Genomic DNA, 20,205 nt, shown 5'->3' with positions numbered 1-20,205 from the left:
GGGGAAGGAGGAGGGGGGTGGAGGGGGGAGGGGGGGGAACGAATCACTCCCTAGACCTGCTCCTGTTGTTCCCTCGGCTGTCAACACTTCTCACAGACTTCACCCCCGCCTAGCCACATCGATACGGAGAAGTGACTGCCGTTTGCTTTATGATTGCCCTGTTTTATTCTCCCGGCCGAGCTTTTTCTCAGCCCTCGCGGCTCTAATCAGACCGCCTTGGCCGGACAACAGAGCCATTGTCTCTTTAAGTGAAAGAGGCAGTGGATCAGTGAATCCCGTTCCATTTTCCCGCTTTATTAGCCCAGCGGCGCACTGCTGTTTATACTAGTGGGCATTCGGTGTTTGCCGAGAACAATTACAGTATGACAAATGATCCGTCAATGCCATCTATCAGGCCACAGCTGACAGGAATCCTATAGACGGGGCGGCCATTCGCCCCCCCCCAAACCCCCGCGCTCCCCATCTCTGGGGTCCCGTGCTTTAGTATCCATGACAACGTGCAAGCCACTTGCCACGCTTGCCACTTCACAGTGAGAGATGAGCGCCCGTGAGTGGCTTTGAAAATTAGCCTTTGACACCCCATTTTCCTCTGCGCTCCCAGCTCCACGGTCTACAGTCCAGCTCCTTTGGGGAAAGGGGGGGGGGGGGGGGGGTCTCCCACTATCAGGTTCACGCAAACAGAAAAGGCCCACACATTGTAGGCGCTGCCGTAATCATACCTCTCTAGGTCTCACGGTGTCAATTTTATTGTGCCGGGCCTATACGATTCTCGCCATTAACCTCACGGCTACATTACCTATCCAGCAATGAAGGAAAAGAAGCAGCAACAAGGCCGACATCCATTAAATAGGGTACCAGAATAAAACGGGTGAAGTCGAAGGAGGGAGGCTGAGAAAGCGCCTGAATGCACATGAGCTGCCGGCACATTATCAGTCACAGTCAATTGCCTGACTCCTCCTTCTCGCATTCCATGAATGACAAAAAAAGAACGTTTCCCCAATAAAAACAAAGACGTACTTGGAAGATACTTGTTTTCTTTGTAAAGTAGTGTACTATTTCTCCCTGTTTGGCTTAACAGTACAGGAAGGTTGGCCAAAGTAGGGATGGATTTAAATGTAGTTACAGATCACACTGTAATTTAGACAACATGCTGCGATGTAAAAAAGAGGAGAAAACAACTCTGCAGACCTACTAAATCACCAGTTAAGTATTAGAGACGTAGTGGGCCAAGCTGCGATTCCCATTTGACTCCCAGACACACCTCTATGGGGTTATGTTGATGCCATAAACTACACTTGGCAGCCGAGGCTCATATTACTACCACGAAAGAAACAAACGGAGCCGTGCAAACGGGGTGCACTGTCAGAAGCAACGGTTTTACGGCTTGTGATTAATCATATTTGGAGAAAGATTAAAGGGAAAGGAGAAAACTGGCTCCAGCACGAGGAGGTAATGGTGTCAACTGATATAACCCACCACTGACATCAAGCAGAGCCAGCTAGCTCATTGATGTGGCAGCGTCTCGTTTTCACCAGTTTGGAAGCAGACAGTTTTGCAGCGCCTCGCGGTTCTTAATTATCTTCCGACTTTGTCTAATTCAATCAACACGACTCAGATCTGGCTGCGAAATGGCACTCACATCCCCTCAAGCTCAGCGAGTCAAACAAAAAAAAAAAAAAACACTGAATAAGTTGAACAGTCAAAACTGACAAAAATGGCACAGCGCATGAGAAGTAACTGCTATTTTATCTCCCGGGCCGAGGCCTCAGATCCACAGAGGAGGGGGACGAGGGAGCACAGGAGTCGCGTGCTTTGATGACGCTGCAGATGTGCGGCTGAGCTGAGTCGGGCCAGGTGACTCTGTGGGGCTCTATCGCCCCTTTCTCTGAGGAACCTCACGTCCCGCGGGACACGCTGTGCATCTGACCAGGATGTCAGCTGTCAGGATTGTGCACTATCCAACTTCCTCAGGGCTATACGAACGGGATACAAAGCAAGCGCGCCGCACGCCAACGCACAGAGGATTCAAAGGTCATCCGGGATTAAACTGTTTGCCGATTTGCAGTTCTGAAAAGTGGGAGACATAATGAGATAGCTGAACGCGGCTATCCGCTGCCGTTCACCTCACATCTAATTCCGAGAGCCACGGCATTATTAGATTTTGGCATTATTAGCGGAAATAGCAGAGAGGCCCTGCTGTCGTTATGAAGCCTTTACTTTCGCACTGACTGCCAAATCTGCTTTGCACTAGCTACAGACTGCCAAACCCAACAATGGCAGATTAGTGAAACCCTTCTCCTGTTGCAGCAGAGGTTAATATAAAGTGACAAGGCTAAGTCCGCTCCGATTAAGTATGCTGAGAGATATTACGGCACTTTGTTACATCAGATCGTTATTGGATTAAACAGAATGCACAACAATGAAAGTTTAATTTTAATTTTCGGCAGGAATATAAAACAGGCCCTGAGAGCGCGGCTGTCAGAACAAAGGCAGTTCTACAATAGCTTCTTGTTTTCACTTCCCCCTTTTGCCATCGCTGGAGTGGCAGACATGAGGAAAAAATGACGGTAAGTGAGGATGTCAACCTTTAGACTGAAGTCCATGCATTATTCATAAACCAACAAAACACAACTGCACATCATGTACCAGGATTTGGTAAAATAAAACATACGGGATAGGGTAGCTATCAAAAATCTTAAAAAGCCTCAAATCCAATTCAATTTCCACCCTACTCCCACACCCAGACCCTGTTTATTGGTTTGGTCATCTTGCTGCATGCAGCAGAAGCCCACTTGGCCGCTGCATTGTTGCCTCCTCGAGAGGTCACTGCACCTGACCAATAAGCTGTTATTAATCCTTGCAGTCGTCCATTAGCCCGTCCAATTTTTATGACCTCCCTCTTTATTAGATACGCTGTCAGCCGTCCATATCTGGCAGAAATACGGAGTCCCTCATCTGGGCTCCGACGCCCTCCTTCCCCGGGAAGGCGTTGGCGTTCATGGCCAGGTGGAGCGAGCCTGACGACCAGCCGGGGTAGCAGGGCCGAGGAGGGGCGGGGGGGGGCTGAATCTGCCAGTCTCCTACGGTATTCCCTACTGTCCCGTTACCTCCCATAAATCTCAGTGCTTTACGATTAGGTACATAAAATGAGTCATAGATCTGGACGGTAAATAAGAGCTTGTCAGTGGGGCCGACGCCAGGCCGAGCTCCTCCTCCTCCTCCTCCTCCTCCTCCTCCTCCTCTGCCAGATAGTCCCTCTGTAACCCGGACATCGGGCTGCAGCTATTGAGCGGGGGCTAAAAAGGCTCCAATAAATAAGCCTGATATTTCCCTCAGGACGTCCACGGTGCCACCCTGAAGCATGCTCGCATACACTGAACAAACAAAAAATGTCCTGCATCAGAAGCGGGAATGTCTGGATGCTAACAATCTTTTATGTCTCGTTTTTTTTTTGTCTTTTTTTTTTCAAATCATCTTCAGGACGGCTTCGCCCCCCTTGTTTCTAATTACTTCCCTCGGATAGAAAAAGCCAGAAAGTCAATGGATCAATCCATTTCAAGTATATTCAAGCTGTATGCTGGACTGCAAGACACTGATGTCTTTTAATGGACCCTCAATCCATACTTGCAATTAAGCATGCAAAATCTCGCCATTAAGTAACTCCACTTACAGTGTATTTACTGCGCAGCTGTTTGGGTGTTTCTCAGAGTGCGTCTTCCGCGAGGCTGAGGGAGCGGCGGCGGCGGCGGGATGACTTGAGGGAGGAGCGATGGTCTGCAAATGCACTAACACAATGATGGGCACTTCCTCTGCAGCGCCAGCTAATCATCGCCGCCGATTCGTTTACACTGGTCCAAAATGACTCCCCGAATGACCGCCGTTGCATATTAAACAGACAAACTGACAACAGGGACACACTGTTGGAGGACATGAGAGCGTCTATACAGCAGCAGCGCGGCGATAGTCAGGGGAGCAGCAGACTCATAATGCCGTATGTACAAATGGGAACCCACTGGCTGATTGATAGCATATTAAACAGAATTGTGTTACTGCCTATCCTCTGCAAATTTTGACAAGGCACCTGCAAAAGTGTTTTCAACATACATCAGCACCTATTCAGCATAACTGCATATAAAGTGCACTGCCTCTCTCGGAGCCAGAAAAGAAAAGGAGGCTATCAGGAGAACGAGGTCTGGAAAGGAAAGCAGGGAGCGTGCATGGCTACAGGCGTGCAATCAGCTAAGAATTCAAACTCTCGCCCGGTTTGTACAGTTCTATAATCAGAGAGCAAAGAAGGAAACAACGCCATTGGCGCCGCGGCAGAGAGATTCAAAACATTTTCATTAGTGAGCAAGAAATAAGTACTCCTTAGTGAAAGCATTGCTTCTTTTTGCATAAGTTTGATGCTTAAGACCGGATGTCTTGGACTGGATGTGGGGGACGGCGGGTTTTGTGTGTGAACTCTGTAAGAGTCTCACTATTTACACCATCGGATTTGTCAGAAAACTGGAGCACCAAAAATAAGAAGCATAAGATGCAACACATAATTGAACGTTAACTCATTTGTTACAGTATAAGATGGAAATGTATACTCTTTTTACAATGTCTGTCACTGAAGATATGGTCATTTTTAACAATGAGCGCTATCAGACTTTAGTCCAATACTGACACGAATAGCACGATTTGGAATCTGTTTTAATGAGGTCTGTTTAATTCCATTCTATGGTTTTATAAATTACGTTACAGCGGCAATTAGGCGACCGATTGATTTGTCGATATACAGAAAGAATTGTCATTAATTATTTTGACAATGTCTTATATTATATTAAACTGAATATTTTGGGCGTCCGGATTGAGAAATAATACGTCACTATGTCACACACTACACTCAATACGGCAGTTAGTCAGTATATACAAACAAAATATCAAATATTACTTTGAACGTAGTGTCCCGTGTTGTTTGATACTGTGACACTTACATTTAATTTTAGTACTACGATCTACACTAAATATCAGGACTGTCATAAACATGAGTTGATGTTACTGCTTTGCAGTACTTAAAAATATAAATATATGCGCTATATATCCTACTACATTCCATCGTCTTAATAATCTTGTAGCTGAAACCTTTGTTTATCTCATGTCAATTTTTCCTTCTTTGGTATTGATGTCTTTCATCTGCTCACTCTTTTATCTCCCGTGACTGTGAAGTGCTCCGGAGCTTGTTTTGAAATAAAAAAGAAACTACATGCACGCGGCATTAAACTGTAATTACAGCTGTTATCGGGGATCCACGTACAACTCCCTCTCGTTCGCCTTCCTCCTGAATGCGCGGGTCTTGTTCAGTCTTCGCAGACGTGTTGCTGAATCTGGAAAAGTGGCCTGATCGGATTAAATGCAGTGTAACAAACGCTTCGGCATTTTGCTCGTCAGTTTCGGCGAGATTTTCATTTACAGAAGCGAAATAAATTGCAGCGTGATAATAATTGTAGCTATTTCCTGAAAACTCTTTTACCATCGCCCTCCTGAATCACCGACGCGCGGATCCTCTTTCTGCTCCGTTGCCTGTAGGAGGTGTTTTGGGACTGCCTGTCTTTTGACTGCTTATAGCTTTTACTCTCAACTGTGCAGTTTTAATTGTTCGATTTATGGGAGCTGCTTTTTAATATCTGCATTGTTTCAATCGAAGTTAACGCGATTGGGAGGACAGAGCGCTATTGTCTCTACTTAGTTTTGTGTCGGGGTCATTGGGAGTCATTTTTGGTGACAGTTTATGAGGTGAGACATCGTCACGGACGCAGCGGGACGGCGGCTGGCATTTTAAAGCTCGGCTAATTGTCGTCTTTAGTGCTCTTCTCTCACTCACATGGTTTTCTTAATTGTCTGGCTTCGCCTACATGATAATATTTAAGGTAAGTGTAGTACATATGGTGGTATATTCATGTTGGTCACATTATTGATTGATCTTTTTGATATATTGATTTAACCCCATCAGGACAGAACATTATTGATCTGACTGAACATTGCACCGTTCGACCTTGATCACTGAAACATCCACTGTTTAAAAAGGACACAGCGAAGGCCTCTATTTGTATGTATACATGATATTTATCAAAATGATCTTTTTTTCCCCCTGTGCAACGGTGCCAAAGCAATAGCATTACTTATACTATACGTCATTGAAACAGCCCCCATCGACGCTTCCTGTTTAGAGTGGAATGTTATGTGTCACATGCTCTTCCACATACTTATAGGACATTTGTATTTCATAAAAAAGTACTTAACTCTAATCTTTACACACTGAGGGCTCCTCAGAGTGATCTCACAAATAACATTTGGGGGTTTGGTGATTTCGTACGATGTGGACAAAAAAAGAGGAGCACTCTGAAGAAGGATTATCTCCTCGTAATGCTGCCTGCGTATCGGGTCGTAACACGACGGCGTCAGCAGCGGTTCTGAACGTTAAGTTTATGCGCTCCTCATTATTTAACATGTTAGGGTCTCCCCACAGCCGGAGGAAACGTTGATGGCGGTCTTACAGCCAGTTTGCTGGCTCCTCCATCCTACTCACTACTTATGCAGATGCAAAGTGTTAAGAGAAGTCTCACTGGGCACACCCACAACTTGCGCGGGAGAAGATTATTAGATTAATACACCTTTTCCTGCTCTGATGTGAATAAATATTCACGACTGCTCTTCCAAAGGGCAGGATCAGAGCGTGTTGGATGTGCTGCAGCCTTGCTGCTGGTGGTGCTGCTGCTGGTGGTGGTGGTGGTGGTGGTGTTGCAGACATGCATGATGAGCCCAGACCTCAGCCTGGACAGGCCAGGGACTGCAGTGGTGCAGTGATCTGAGCTAGCCATTTCCTGCCGCTCCATCTGCATACAGTAAAAAACAAACATTCCTGTAAATAAAGACGGCTGTCCAACAACTGTCTTCCCAGCGACAATGGTATTGACCGTAGTCAGATGCTCCGCTGATTAAAAATTGATCCATTTTGAAAAATCTAATCAACTGAATAGGATTCTTTCATACTGCGGGGCGGGGCCGGGTGCGCGTGTTGTGGGTGGAGGGGGGTGTTTGAGCAGCTGCTGACACGGAGACGCAGGCCCGTTATTAACCCCTCGCACCTCCACGCATCCCCCTGCACCCTGCTCCCCAGTTCACATCCCCCCCTGCGCGCGCGCCCCGGGACTAGACACGGCCCAGACGGTCTGAATTATTCAGCAGTCTGAGAGGGGCTCCGGCCACTTGGCCTGTTAATGCCTGCCAGCAGAGGCCGGTGGCTCTAATGGCCGGTCCGCTGGAGCCCCAGTTCCCAGTGGACCGTAGGAGGGCGGCTAGCGCTCGGCTGCAGGGGCTGTGAGAGAGAATTCATCAGGGGCCGAGGTCGCGGCGGGTTAATGACGCCGCACGTCTAGACGTACGGTGGGCTCACACCCTGGCCAAACGGCAGTGGGGGATGGCGTTGGGATGCAATAATATTTTTATCTTTGGAGGAGAACGAGCGCTGCCATATTAAATCTCGGGGCGCATTTATGAAAGAGCAGCATTGTTGACTATGATCCATAATTGGCCTGAGCCCCCCCCCCCCCCCCTCTCTCCGCCCTCCATAGGAATAACACAACACGAGGAATATCTCCGTCACACCAACAGGGGTGTCTCTAGGCTCAATAAAAAGGAAGCACGGTAAGTTTTATTCGTCATAGCTGAACATTAGAGAGATTAAAAGAGTGTCTACAAAACCCACCTCTGATTACTCACAAACCCTTATGATCCCTGCACAAACAATCCCAACAGCTGGAGAGGGTCCTCAACTTCAGCACAAAGTCACTCAGTAATCAGGGCATCTCCCCCATCGAGAAAGGGGATGGAGGCCGGGATGTGTCTCTCATTTGGGAGTTTGCTCCGGTTGCCATGTGGTCTATCACCTTGGTGATCGTGTGCATCCGCTCCGTGTCTCCGAAGGTGTAAACACAATAGCAGGTGCGGTCGCAGGGACGAGGACGAGGTACAGCGCGATGATCCAGTCAAGAAAAGCAGAATGCATAATCTATGTGGCATCTATCAGGAGGATTCCTTCTAGTGAAGGCTCTCAGACAAAAAGTAATCATTGTTGCACCAGAACACTCTGTCATCCTTCACTGTGAGGACAAACGCATTATAAAGTCCAGGCAGAGAGGCAGAGGAAGGTGTTCTTATTATCATCCACTGGACATTTATGCACTTGAAGGTTGAGTTCTTTGAGTGAGTGGGCTCGATAAGTCTGATGAAGCGGGAATGAGTTTAGCCTTCAGTGGGCACTATCTGCGCCGGACTCCATCGGCGCCACGAAGCACGCTCTTCCCCTATCCGGCATCTGACGGCAAGCCCATTTACCGCTGAGGTCAACGTCACCGCCCGTGATGATTGAACCAAACCAAGGGCGTCCCGCGGAGGGCTACGGGAGGGACACGGACACACCCCGCGCCCATTTACACACAAGAGTAATTTCCCCCAGCTCCTCTCACTCAAGGTGACCAGGCACATCATTCAGAGATCCACGGCAAACGATCCTGGCGGCCTCCTCGCGGCGCAGTCGGCGAAAAAGCGAGTCGTCAGTGGAGACACTCGAGCCCAGAGCCACATGCTTGGTTTTTTTTGGCTCGGCTGCGGCTCAAGATCGAGTGCTCGCTTATCATAAAAAATGTAAAAAAAAACACTGTATAACAGTGTAAATATTGGCACAACATTAACAGTCGATTGGACCGTTTCCATCGAGCTGAGTTGAGATATCGTGAGGATAAACATTCCTTCGAGGGCCGCCATGATCTCCTGCAGTCGAGTACTAAGGAGAACCTGGACGCCTGTCCTCCGGTTTGTCACACAAGTGGACGGCCGCCCCCCGGCCCCTTGTCCCCCCCGTCTGCATCCCCCCCCCCCCACCCACCCAACACCCAACGGTGACCCTTTTTGTTCCTTAGGAATACTCTTCCTCCTCTCGCATAGAGCAGAAGCCTGGAGCAATGTTTAGCTAAACCTGCTGGTCTACGTAGGCAGAGAGGGTCCCCAGAGGGCTGAACAATCAGACAATTTCAAGATCATGAAGCATTAAACCAATCCCGGCAGGGTACACTAATTAAACAGCCGAGCCCGGCACAGCCAACCAATCCCCACAGAGCAATTAAATCCATCCCCTCTAAAACACTGTGGAACCTGTCTGGGGAAAACTGCCGGGGAGTGAGAGGGAGGAGAGGAAGAGGGAGAGATGGGGAGGGGAGGCAAAAATATCATAAAATTCTTCTGGAAAAAAAAAGAAGAAGAAAAAGGAAAAACTATAGGGGGAATGCGGCGGGAGGCTAACAAGGGAAATTGAAAAAGGAGCAACTCAATTCAGCTCTTTGTTCTTTTCTCCATGTTTTAGCATTAAGGTGCAATATAGAAAGTCTTTTTCTTGCAGTTGGGGGCAGGTGGTGCTCAGTGAGTCTGTGACCACAAAGATGAATTAGTGACCCCGTTGTCATCAAAAGTTGCATATTTAATAAAGCACTCGTGAGACTGAAGGGAAGGACAGAACAGCCTCAGGTCCTATATTACACACCGGCAGAGCTGCTAACACACTTGCAAACCTTAATCGATACGCCGATGCCCTCCACTACGAAAGCAAACCAACGGGTGACAATGGAGGCATGACATCATCACTTCTTCTTCTCAGGGAACAACAAAACCCGACGAGGTGAGAGGCAGGAGACAGCGGAGGACGGAGACTGATTCTGGGATGGACCTTTGCCTGCTACACACCAGCATTAACTAATTAGACCGCGTGTGCAATTGCCGACATTAATAATAATAATTTTCAAAAAGGAATCGGGCTATGCTTTTTTTCTCGAAATCTCACGGTTAGGTCGGCAAATTCTGCCGTTCGGTTATTTCCCCGGAGAGGCAGTGCTGGTGTATTTCAGAGGAGCGGAGAGCGCCAAAGGGGCACGATTGAAGCCGGAGCGACTGCAAACCAGAGGTGTGGACAGGGGAGATAGACTTGCTCTCTTCTCCCCCGACTGGGGCGGCGCATAAATCACGGAGCGCCGCTCCGCGTCTCCACTTCCTGTTCCTCTCCATTAAAAATGATAAACTGTACCTCGTGAAGCCGCTCGCCGGCTTTGGGGTCCCAGTCTGCACCTTCCTGGTGAAGAAGCAAAAGTGCGCGGCTCAGATTCATTCCATCGCCTTCCATTGTTGGGGATGAATAAGAGAGTAATTAACTGTGTGGGGGAAGCAGCTGCACAAAGACAAGGGCTTACACCACAATCCTGATCCGTCTGCTTTTGCTATAACACACCTTTTGTATTATTTTCATGAATGAGAGATCAGCTTAGAAATGACAAACGCCGGTTGAACACTCAAAAGACCAACGCGAGGCCGCCTTTCCCCGGGTCGCCTCTCTACCCACTTAAATGAGGACGAGTGGGAAACGCACAAACGGGGGAAAACGCACAAGACTATTCCTGCAGTGTGGTAAACACACTCTGAGCGGTGGCACATAATGAGAGAGGCTGAGATCCCCAAAGCGAACCGGGAGGAGGTAAGTGAAGCATTGATCTGGTGAGCGCTCGGGGGCCCGTGGAGCACCCTTCACACCGAGCTACATGACAACCGACATCGGAACACACGCGGTACAAAAGCTTGGCACTGGCACCTTTGGAAGGGTATGAAAAAAAAATGGGCGACGAAGGACGAAACGGACCGTTCGAGGAATGGAGCGGAGCAAGCAAAACAAACACGAGAAGCACTGGCGCTCGATTCGTCTGCCGTGGCGTCAGACAGTCAAAGCCAAGGCCTCGGCGGGGAGGGGGGGGGGCGTAGTACTGTAGTACTGTCTGTCAGCGGGGAGCTTTATACCCGCGCCGACGAGCCATTAGCTCGCCCCTCACGGCGAGACGAGGTCGCCCCCACCCACCACCACCACCACCACGCGGCCGTCCTCCAGCAGGCTAACGTGTCCCTGAAGTTTTGTTAAAGCTGGTTATTTACTCCTGCAAAGCAATTGCTCCAGCCTTGGGGGGGGGGCAGCAGCAGGAGATTTCTTTTCTTCATATTTTTGGGGAATTTTTACTTGAAACTGAGCATTTTGCACGCAAGTTGTTGCAAATGTGAAAATATTGAATTCACACAGGGGTAAAAAAAAAAACAGGTGTTACCATGTAACTATTTTATGTAGACTAGTTATTTGTTGTATTACCAGAAACAATTGTGATCTATAGAGATTTGTAATATCGCGCAGCCTTAATCACACAAGGTCCAACGCTTGGTTGTTCAAGTGTTTGTTTTTTTACCGCGGTCCTCTCGGGAAAAAAAGAGTCCACAGTCTGTTGTGGGGGGACTACTTCTTCGGTCCAAACAAGTTGAAATGAAAACCCTTTCGGAGAGAAGTGTTTGTATTCCGGCACCGGATCCACAACCTTCACACGCATCACCGTCAGACATCATCGGACAGATGTCTGACATTTCTGTCACGCAGCTGCTCAAAAGAAATTGCGAGGAGGAAGAACGTTAAAAAGCTCCTCTCGTGCTCGGCAATCGCGTTCGCCACCTGTAACGCGGGCTCGCGGGAGGTTACAAAACGCTGCACGTCCTACAGGAGGTCGCTGGTTGTGTCCCACGTGACACCAAAAGTAAGCGTTGCTCGTTATGTAACATTACGCAAGAAGGTCCGCTGGGGCCATTTAGCCAGCTCCTCTGTTACGTTATTATTTTAAAATAATGGAGGCCCGTAATGCTTTCCATAACCTTCACCGAGTAGTTTTGTTACCTTAACCCAACCATTTGTCTCACAGGGTTAACGCACTGTGCATTTCTGCAAGTGTGACAACAGTGAAACGATGAAAACGCGTTCATGAGACTAATTTTATGAGCCAATCAGGGACTGAGATGTTGCATTTAACAAGACACTGATGCAGTGATTTGTAGCATGATGGTTTTCTTAGAACCAAAGAAAGGAAAATTGTATTCACCTCATTCACCACATCTCAGAGACCTACACGTCTAAACTTTGGGGAAATAAAACCAAAAGCTGATTTTGCTAAAGCAAAGTAAGAGAGAGTCCTTTTGACTGTAGAGCTTGCTGGAACATTCTGAACATACAATTGCTGATGTGGGCAGTAACGCCATCGCAAACCGGGCTTATCAAACAGAAACATATACAGCAGCCCGCAGACGGGAGCACGAGCCGGGCAAAATGATTGGATAGGTATGGAAATCTACTTGAAGGAAGGTCAAAGTGATTAAGCTGACGTTAACGACAGGCCCAGTCTTCCAGTGAGAATGCTCATCGCAGCCGCCTCTAAACCCATTTGTCATTCCGCTTCCGAAGCCGAAGCGTTGGCTTTGAAGTCTCTACCACTAATGCCACGCGGGGAGGTTAAACAGCTTAATGCTGAAGTCTGTTTCACTCTCTCTCTCTCTAATGTTCCGTTGCGTTTTATGTAGCAGGGGTTGCGGCTCCTGGATTTTCACATCTCAATTTGCCCCAGATAGTCCCCCCCCCCGTAAAAAGCTCATCGCTTTCTTATTTGCTTTGTTGTCGCTGTCAAGAGGAAGAGAGGGGCGAGCCAAAGGAAACGGGGGCCGTGACAGACATGCCCCACCCATCCACTGGCAGAGGAGGTTATAATGAAAGCATTTTAAGCGATGTTTATACGGGAGGCAAACCGCTGCCGATTGTGATGACGGGGGCGGCTTTCACGTTTCAAACGCGCCACTTAGACTGCTGAAGATTTGAAAGAGCTGACAACAACAAAAAAAACAAAAAAAAGGAGTCTGTAAAAAAAGGAGATAATGAGCGCGCACAACACGCTGCACGGCACCCACTGCGGAGGTCAACTTTTAGGCCTTTGTGTGTCCATCGCAGCGTACGATTGGGATGATGCCGTCGTTATGAGAAATAGTACGAGATCCGAGGCGCTGCGGACGCGCTCGTTCGCCGCCACAGCGAGATTACGCGGATGCGTGCGACATTAACAGTGTGAGCAAACAAACGTATGAAAGCGTGAATGAAATGGAGACAGAGAGCGATTTTCTCCCCGCCAATTTGAGATTGCAGGGTTTGTGTGCGTGGTTTGTGTGTGTGTGTGTGTGTGTGTGTGTGCGTGGGGGGGGGTACTGGCGAACAGCACACAGAGCAGTGCTGCCAGGCTCACAGGCTGCAAAGCAATTTCACTGTTTGGCAATACTGTTGTCTGTGTGTGCGGATTAGAGCTGACACCAGAGCGACGGCGTCATGCTAAATGTAGTACAATCACAAGCTACTTGTTCCTGATCTAAACAGACCTGCACCGCCTCTGAGAGAATGGAAACGCGGCAAAGAAACGGCAACAAATAAGCGGAGCGTTATTTTCGCCTTATGAGCACAGAGTTGGCACGTCGTTAAAAAACAACGGGAGTAGAAAGGGAGCCGGAGTCTACTCGAGTTAATTCAAACACGTGTCTTTTTTGTCTCACAGCTTTGACGGCATCGTTTCTCTGCGTGCGGACGACTCAAGGTGTGACACCTTAATAATAAACACAACACTTCAGCTGATACGATAAGATGCGGCATTTTCCTTCATGGTTCGACCACACAATCTCATCACCTGGCGCCGCTGAGTCTACCTCGAGGCCCGCCGCTCTCCCTCCCCCCTCCCTCCCTCTCTCTCTCTCCAGGTACCGAACTGGCCCAGAGTTGTTTTTTTGGGGGGGCCTGGCAGGACCTGGCAGGACAGACCCTGACCCGTCCTTTTCCTGCTCGCCCACGGAAATGCCATCTGGCTGGCGTGAATGATTACCACAGCAACGGCCGGGTGACCTGCAGCCAGCAGGAACCAAGGTCACTCCACCTCAGCGCTTCGCACTTTCCCTGCCCTCTTTTCATCAGCCTGCAGGTGAATTATTCATCCTGTACAACTCGGGAGGCACACGTCCACCGCGCAAGCGCTGGAGGAAAGGAAACGCAGACTCGGTTTACTGATATAATAACGTAATAGCGTTATTACAGGAATTATGACAGCGTAATGACAAATGAAATGTACCAGCGTCAGCTGCTACGATAAATAGGTCGTAGATGTCCTCAGACGCGGCGAGCATGCCGCGTGAAACGTCTGTAATGATTTTACACAGCGAGGACCGGCTCCAGCCATGACTGAATCAGAAATAAGTGAGTTAATTGATTTCTGACACATGTAGCAGAGGATGTCACATTCAAGCTATACGGGCTATATGTTCGCAAGCAGAGGCTCGTAAGAATATTTACCAGAGGTGCCGGTACAATAAGACGAGGTGATCAAATCCGCGTGGAAACGTTAGATGGTTCAGCGTGCAAAGAACACCGTTTCTGCAGAAAATAAAACCACCAATTTCAACACGGGCGTGAGCTTGTTTCCTTGTTAACTGTCACATGATCATCAAGAGCACTGAAAGTTCACAGGATCAACAAAGTGGTTTTAAAAGCATGAAAAGGTAGTTTTAAAGAGCCCCAATGTGCTATTCGTAGATGCTGTAAATCAAGCCACTGTTGATCTTTATGGGAATTTTAGCATCTTAAAAAGTGACGCTGCCTAATACGTGTATTTCTCCAACAAAGTACTTCCATGAAACGATCTGTTTGCTCCATTATCCACGTACTTAACAGTGCTTTTTTTCCCCACAACACCACATACACTACAGATGGAAATGTAATCCAAAAGCCTAAAACCAGGAATCGTACCGACGTCAACACCTAAATTCGCTCCATCCACCTTCCACGCAATGATTTACTTTGCACACCTTTAAAAACTAACAACTATCCATCTGCATGTTCTGCTATTCTATTTCAAAGTTCATTGCCACCGGGAAACGGTCATTCGAGGAAACACAAGCATAGACTTTTCTGCCGGCATCATTATTTTATTTATATATATAAAAGACTGTACGCCTTATGATGATGGTCACAGACTGGAGGCTGCCCTTTTTATTACATACCACTACATCACTGGCCGTGACACTGGGTAATGGCTCGGGCATCCTTAAGGGGCAGCTCAGATTTACCTCCTAGGCTACTCAGTCATATTTAATGAAAAAAACACTAGAATGCAAACATCTATCATACAAGGGTACACGGTCCTCTCGAGCCCGGGTGAATCAGCACGACAGCCTGCAGAGAGGGAGGGAGAGAGGAAGGGGGGGTGGATGGGGGGTAGATGGGGGGGCGACGTGAAGCCGCAACAACAATAGCTCCCTTTTGCCCCCCCCCCCCCCTCTGGAGCCGAGCACGGGTGAGAGAGAGGTCCAGCGGCCGGGAGCCGGAACAACACTCGGGCCAAACGCGCAAGACAACCGAGAGAGCGAGAGAGAGAGAGAGAGAGAGAGAGAGAGCGAGAGACACCAGATCTGATCCCCCCCCCCCCATAGGCTCCTCTTTCCGGGGGACACGGTCTCGCTGCTGTCATTCCTCATGTTACAGAACATCCGTCATACGGCGGAGACGTTGCCCTTGCGCCCCGGCCGAGGCTGATTTACAAACATTAGCGGGGAATACAATTACACAATCCCCCCTCCCCTCCCCTCCCACCCAGCCAACCCCCCCCCTCAGGCCGAGCAGCCCTATGCGGCTTCAGGAGAGAGGAGAGGATGGAGGGGGGGGGGGGGGGGGGGGTGTAGTGGACACTGCAAACAGCGTTTTAGCTTTCACATCCTTAATTCAACGCTTGCTTGCAGAAACACTGACGCGCAGCCTGTAAGCATGTTTTTTTTGGGGGGGGGGGTCGGGAGGAGGTAATAAATGCAACTTCGGGGCTCAGCGGGTTAAGCTCGGAGGCTCCGGAGCTCGGACATGCTGCTTAATGCGTTATGTGACACGCTCAGCTGACACATTCTGCGCGCTATTCGCTGCAAACATTCGTCTTTCCCCAAAACCAACTAACCGGTAACGTGTCCAAAACGCACAGACCCACAAAAAAATAACACAGAACATATTTATATCATTTTTTTGTGGGAAGGAGGGGGCATTACATGTCCAAAGAAAACGTCTAACGTCCACAAAATACCCCCCCCCCCCCCCCCCCCCAATCACAAATGAAACTTCAAACATGCAGATTCTTCCCTGACACACGCAAATATAACATGGTAAGAATTGTTCCGTGAGCCTACTGGGAAGATGCAGCAGCAACGCAACGGGCGTCCTCACCAACCGCACGACGCCTTACAGCTGGGTGAAAAAGTTACAGCCTGCGTCCAGGAAACGAGGACTCGCGTCGGGGGGAGGGGGGGGGGCGCGTGAAAAGTTTCCCGTACGCGTGAGCACGCGGACGATAAAGAGTGAAAAATAAAACAACAGAATGCAGGGGGTCGGTGCGCGTAAAGCGTCCGCGCTGTCCGCGGTGCTGATCCCAGATCCGCCGGGTGGGTACGCGCGCGCGCGGAGGCTGCTCCACGGTCGCTCCACCGCGGATCAATGATTGAACTGAACAAAGGCAAAGAGAGGAGGAGGAGGGGGGGGGGGGATCAATTTCTAATAACTATCAATGCGAAAACACCGCCGGCTTCCGCCTCGCGTTCCCCGCTCAGAAAGAAACGGCGCAACGCGGCGGGGAGAACCGCGAGGAGCCGAACCGCGGGGGGGAGGGGGGGGGTAGAGACGAGCGAGGGGGGGAGAACAAAAAGGTGAGAAAAAGCACTAACCTGGAGCCGCCGTAGATCAAATTTCTTCCAATATTGAAACATCGATCCTACATCGGCGGCCATCTTGGGGGATATTGAGGAGATTTTTTTTCAGCGGCTGCAATAAATATGCGGGCTGGATTCCCCCCCTTCGCTAAACAACGTGCGCGATCAGCGGTCCCACTTTTTTAGAAAAAAAAAATTAAAAAAATAGAGGACTGAGTGAACGCGAGACTGCGCCGATATGTTTGACAAGTCTGCCAACATGTTTTCTTTTTTCCCGAATTAACAAGGGGAGGGAGGGAGGACCGGGGGGGGGGGGGGCAGGAGGGGGAGTAGATATATTTTTGGAGAAGTGCCCGGGTCTTATAAAAGTAAAGAGCAAGTGTGTGCGCGCGTGTGTGTGTGTGTGTGTGTGTGTGTGTCCGTTCCCGACATTAACTGAAGAATTGCACTTGATTTTTGGCAAAGTTATCGATAGGCGCGTTGAGTCCGGGGTTGATCGATACCGTCTGGAAAAGGGAAGGAGATGATGTGTAGATTAGTCGACTTCAGGGAATTTAGCCAAGCCCACTTTTTCCTCTTTTTATTTTCTTTTTATATAGTGTTTATTACCGGAGCCCATGGGACAGTAACATAACATGATTGGAAATGAAGGCGCATTATCGACATATGAAGTGCGACTATATTTACAATGTCACTTCACGTTATTCCACGTGTCGGTTTATCATCATGCACATTATAGACCAATATATCAACGGAACTCTGCGTCTATAAGAGGAAACCTGCACATTTAAATCCACCTTTTAGAGTGATGCATCTACATTGAAAGCAGCATTTCTTTATTCTTGCGGTATGTGTATGTGGCTGTTATCTGTTCTGTCTTCAAAGCCCGTCATCTACAGCTAAACGGTATCACCTGTGAAACAAATAGAAACGCTTAGTAATAGTTTAAGCCCACATTTGATAATATTTAACATCATTCCTGATTTGATTACGTTTTTATTTATATTCATGTGGGCCATTTGTATCAATGTGCCTAAATTCACCGTTTTTGTTTAAATATGCATTCATATTAATAAATAATAATAATAAAAATGTACAATAATGTGTGCGTGCTTTATAAGGCGATGAACATATGCTTTTGTATTGGGACAAAAAAGCAACTGTCTTCCTGCAATTGACAGCTCTCTAAATATTTATAATGACAGCGCCAATCTAAGCAGATAGCAACCCTCGGGGGCTTTACTTTGTCCAACTTAATAAAGCATGAGGTTGCTCTTTGTCTACATAAAAGAAGTCATTCCTCCGGTCAGGCTGCTCTGGCACTGGTGCCGGCTGCTCCCCCTGCTGACACCACAGTGTTAGACGCCAGCTTGTGTGCAGATGAGCACTGTGTGATTTACTCCATTAATTATACCTTCATCACTGAGTGAAGGTATCCATCAAAACCGGCGGTTTCGGTCCACTTTCCACCTCCTGGTCACCGAGCACCGGCCTCACGGGGAGCAGGAGCTCCTGGACGGTATGAATATCAGTGTCGGGTAGGAAAATAATATCCTCGTGGGTCATATTTTTAGCACCGCGGGGGACAATGACATATTCCTCTGCCATAGACAAACACCTACGGGGGGGGAGAGAGGAGAGATTATTAAAAGTTTTGCTTATTGCACTTTATTTGTGGCTGTAGGGTGAAGCTAAAATGCAGACGTCGTGGATGATAAGGAGAAGAAAACCAGAAATCACACGTGAGCTTTGTTCAGCCAGCTTCGAATTGTTACGACTCATGAAAGACAAAACAGCATATTTATACATTTGAAAGAAATGGCAAATTTGCTGAAAATCTTGTGATTTCCTAAATTAATTTGGAAACACCCATTATCTAAAATGAAGCGTCTATACTCAAGTGGCATTTGAGCAGAGGAGCTGATTATTAGTCAAACATCTAGTAATGAACTAGACAAATATAGATATATAGATATATATATATATCTATTTTATATGTGTTATTCTCATGTGCCGTTTGTCTCTGCAGCCCAACCAGCCCACTCTGCTCAGATCAAAAACTCTGTTTTGCCTGCCGATCAAGCAAGAAGTGTTTGTAATGACGCACATTTTCAGATTGGAGCAGTGTGCTCCGGCTATGGGGGGGTGGGGTGGGGAGGGGGACCCAGGTGGGACCCAAACCCACAATCTCCCCACACAGAGGCTGCTGCTTTGTCCGTCGGGCCCCCTGATTCCACCTGAAAAATAGCTGAAACTCATAACCTCAATCAGTTATGAATATAATCTTGACCTCACATTCACCGGTGTCATCAACAAAGCACCACGGGCCTCTTAAGCCTAATCTAAAAAGTAATGCATGGTTACTTAAAATGAGGTCTGTGCGCACAGAAGGGAAATTATCCGAGAGCTAGAAAATCATTGTTTTGATGAGGTCAGTGGATGAGGGATTTAAAATGACTGTGTTTCCTGGGAAGGGTGGGAGGACATCGGCGTGGAAACCCCGTTGTTGCTGAGTGATGGAAGTTTCTTTCAGCTTTTTTGGTGATTTAATGATGCCAAAAAAAGACAGGAATTAAACCACCACCTTAAGCTACTCGCGCGATGCTCATCAACTACTATTACAACGCTGGTCTCCTTTGGTCCTGGAGGAGGTGTATAGTTCTCTCTTGCTCCCACTACGATATAGTCATCAGCGGGAGATCCGTTTCTGAAGACAACAACATGTTCTCTAACAACATGTCCTCTAACAGAAGGCCGGAGAGCACCCTGACTCCGGCAGATGTTGTGCGATTACATACTTTACATTACGTGTGTGTGAACGTTTCACAATGTCTTTTTTTTTTACTTCTTCTGCAATTATTACCTCGGTTACCGTAGCAACCCTCATTTAACAAAACAAGCGGATCGAAGCGAGAGAGGGCGATGGTCTGTCGAAATGCGAGAGGTCTCTGCTTTGACTGAGGGGCTGGACGAGTGCAAACAGTGTAACGTTACAGTTCTTAGCGTGGAACTATAATTATACACATTCCAGCGCTCTTTCATTGAGCTTCTCCTTAACCTTTTTTTCCCCCTAAACCACGAGAGTCTGGAGCCGGTGCTTCTCCAGAAGGGTTGGCCTCTCCTCAACATCAGAGCTGCTCACAATTTAAACACCACCTTCCAGCACCACCTTCCAGCCACCTATGTGAACCAATCAATACTTGATTGGGCTTTTCTGCATTGATGAAGGCGATGCATCTGCACTTTGACTGTGTTAAGAGGAAAGACATGTAATGGGTGGGTGATTAGTGGAACAGATTAAGGTTTATTTAAATATTCATTAGGAAATGGGATAATGTCTTGCAAATTTTATGAACAGAAATCATAATCAACATAATGAAATACCTCATTTGGTGCATGACGCAATTTAATAACAGGGATTCTATGGAAGCTAAACGCTACGATATTCACGTTAAGTTGAGTATTTGTGTGAAATCAGACGGGACAACAGCGAGTTGATTCAGTGCAGCTGAGTTAGGACCAGATGTGTGTGGTTGAGGTGAGATGCTGGAT

General features: G+C 48.0%; 1 protein-coding gene across 2 annotated transcripts in view; it reads right to left on the bottom strand.

The window, feature by feature from the left end:
* The window catches only part of cux2b (cut-like homeobox 2b), a 77,623-nt gene extending 60,694 nt beyond the window's left edge, over window positions 1–16,929 (bottom strand). The window contains exon 1 of one of the 2 annotated variants that reach the window (XM_078087285.1): window positions 16,669–16,929. In XM_078087285.1, the coding sequence (XP_077943411.1) occupies window positions 16,669–16,731 (63 nt within the window). In that variant the 5' untranslated portion in view covers window positions 16,732–16,929. Of the gene's footprint in view, window positions 1–16,137; window positions 16,453–16,668 lie in introns of those variants that run through there. The other variant, XM_078087287.1, reaches the window with a different exon arrangement.
* Between the last annotated feature and the right edge of the window lie 3,276 nt (window positions 16,930–20,205).

Source organism: Gasterosteus aculeatus, chromosome 13, assembly GCF_964276395.1.
Source record: "Gasterosteus aculeatus chromosome 13, fGasAcu3.hap1.1, whole genome shotgun sequence".
NCBI classification, from domain to species: domain Eukaryota; kingdom Metazoa; phylum Chordata; class Actinopteri; order Perciformes; family Gasterosteidae; genus Gasterosteus; species Gasterosteus aculeatus.
This window is presented reverse-complemented; position numbering and strand designations above follow the sequence as displayed.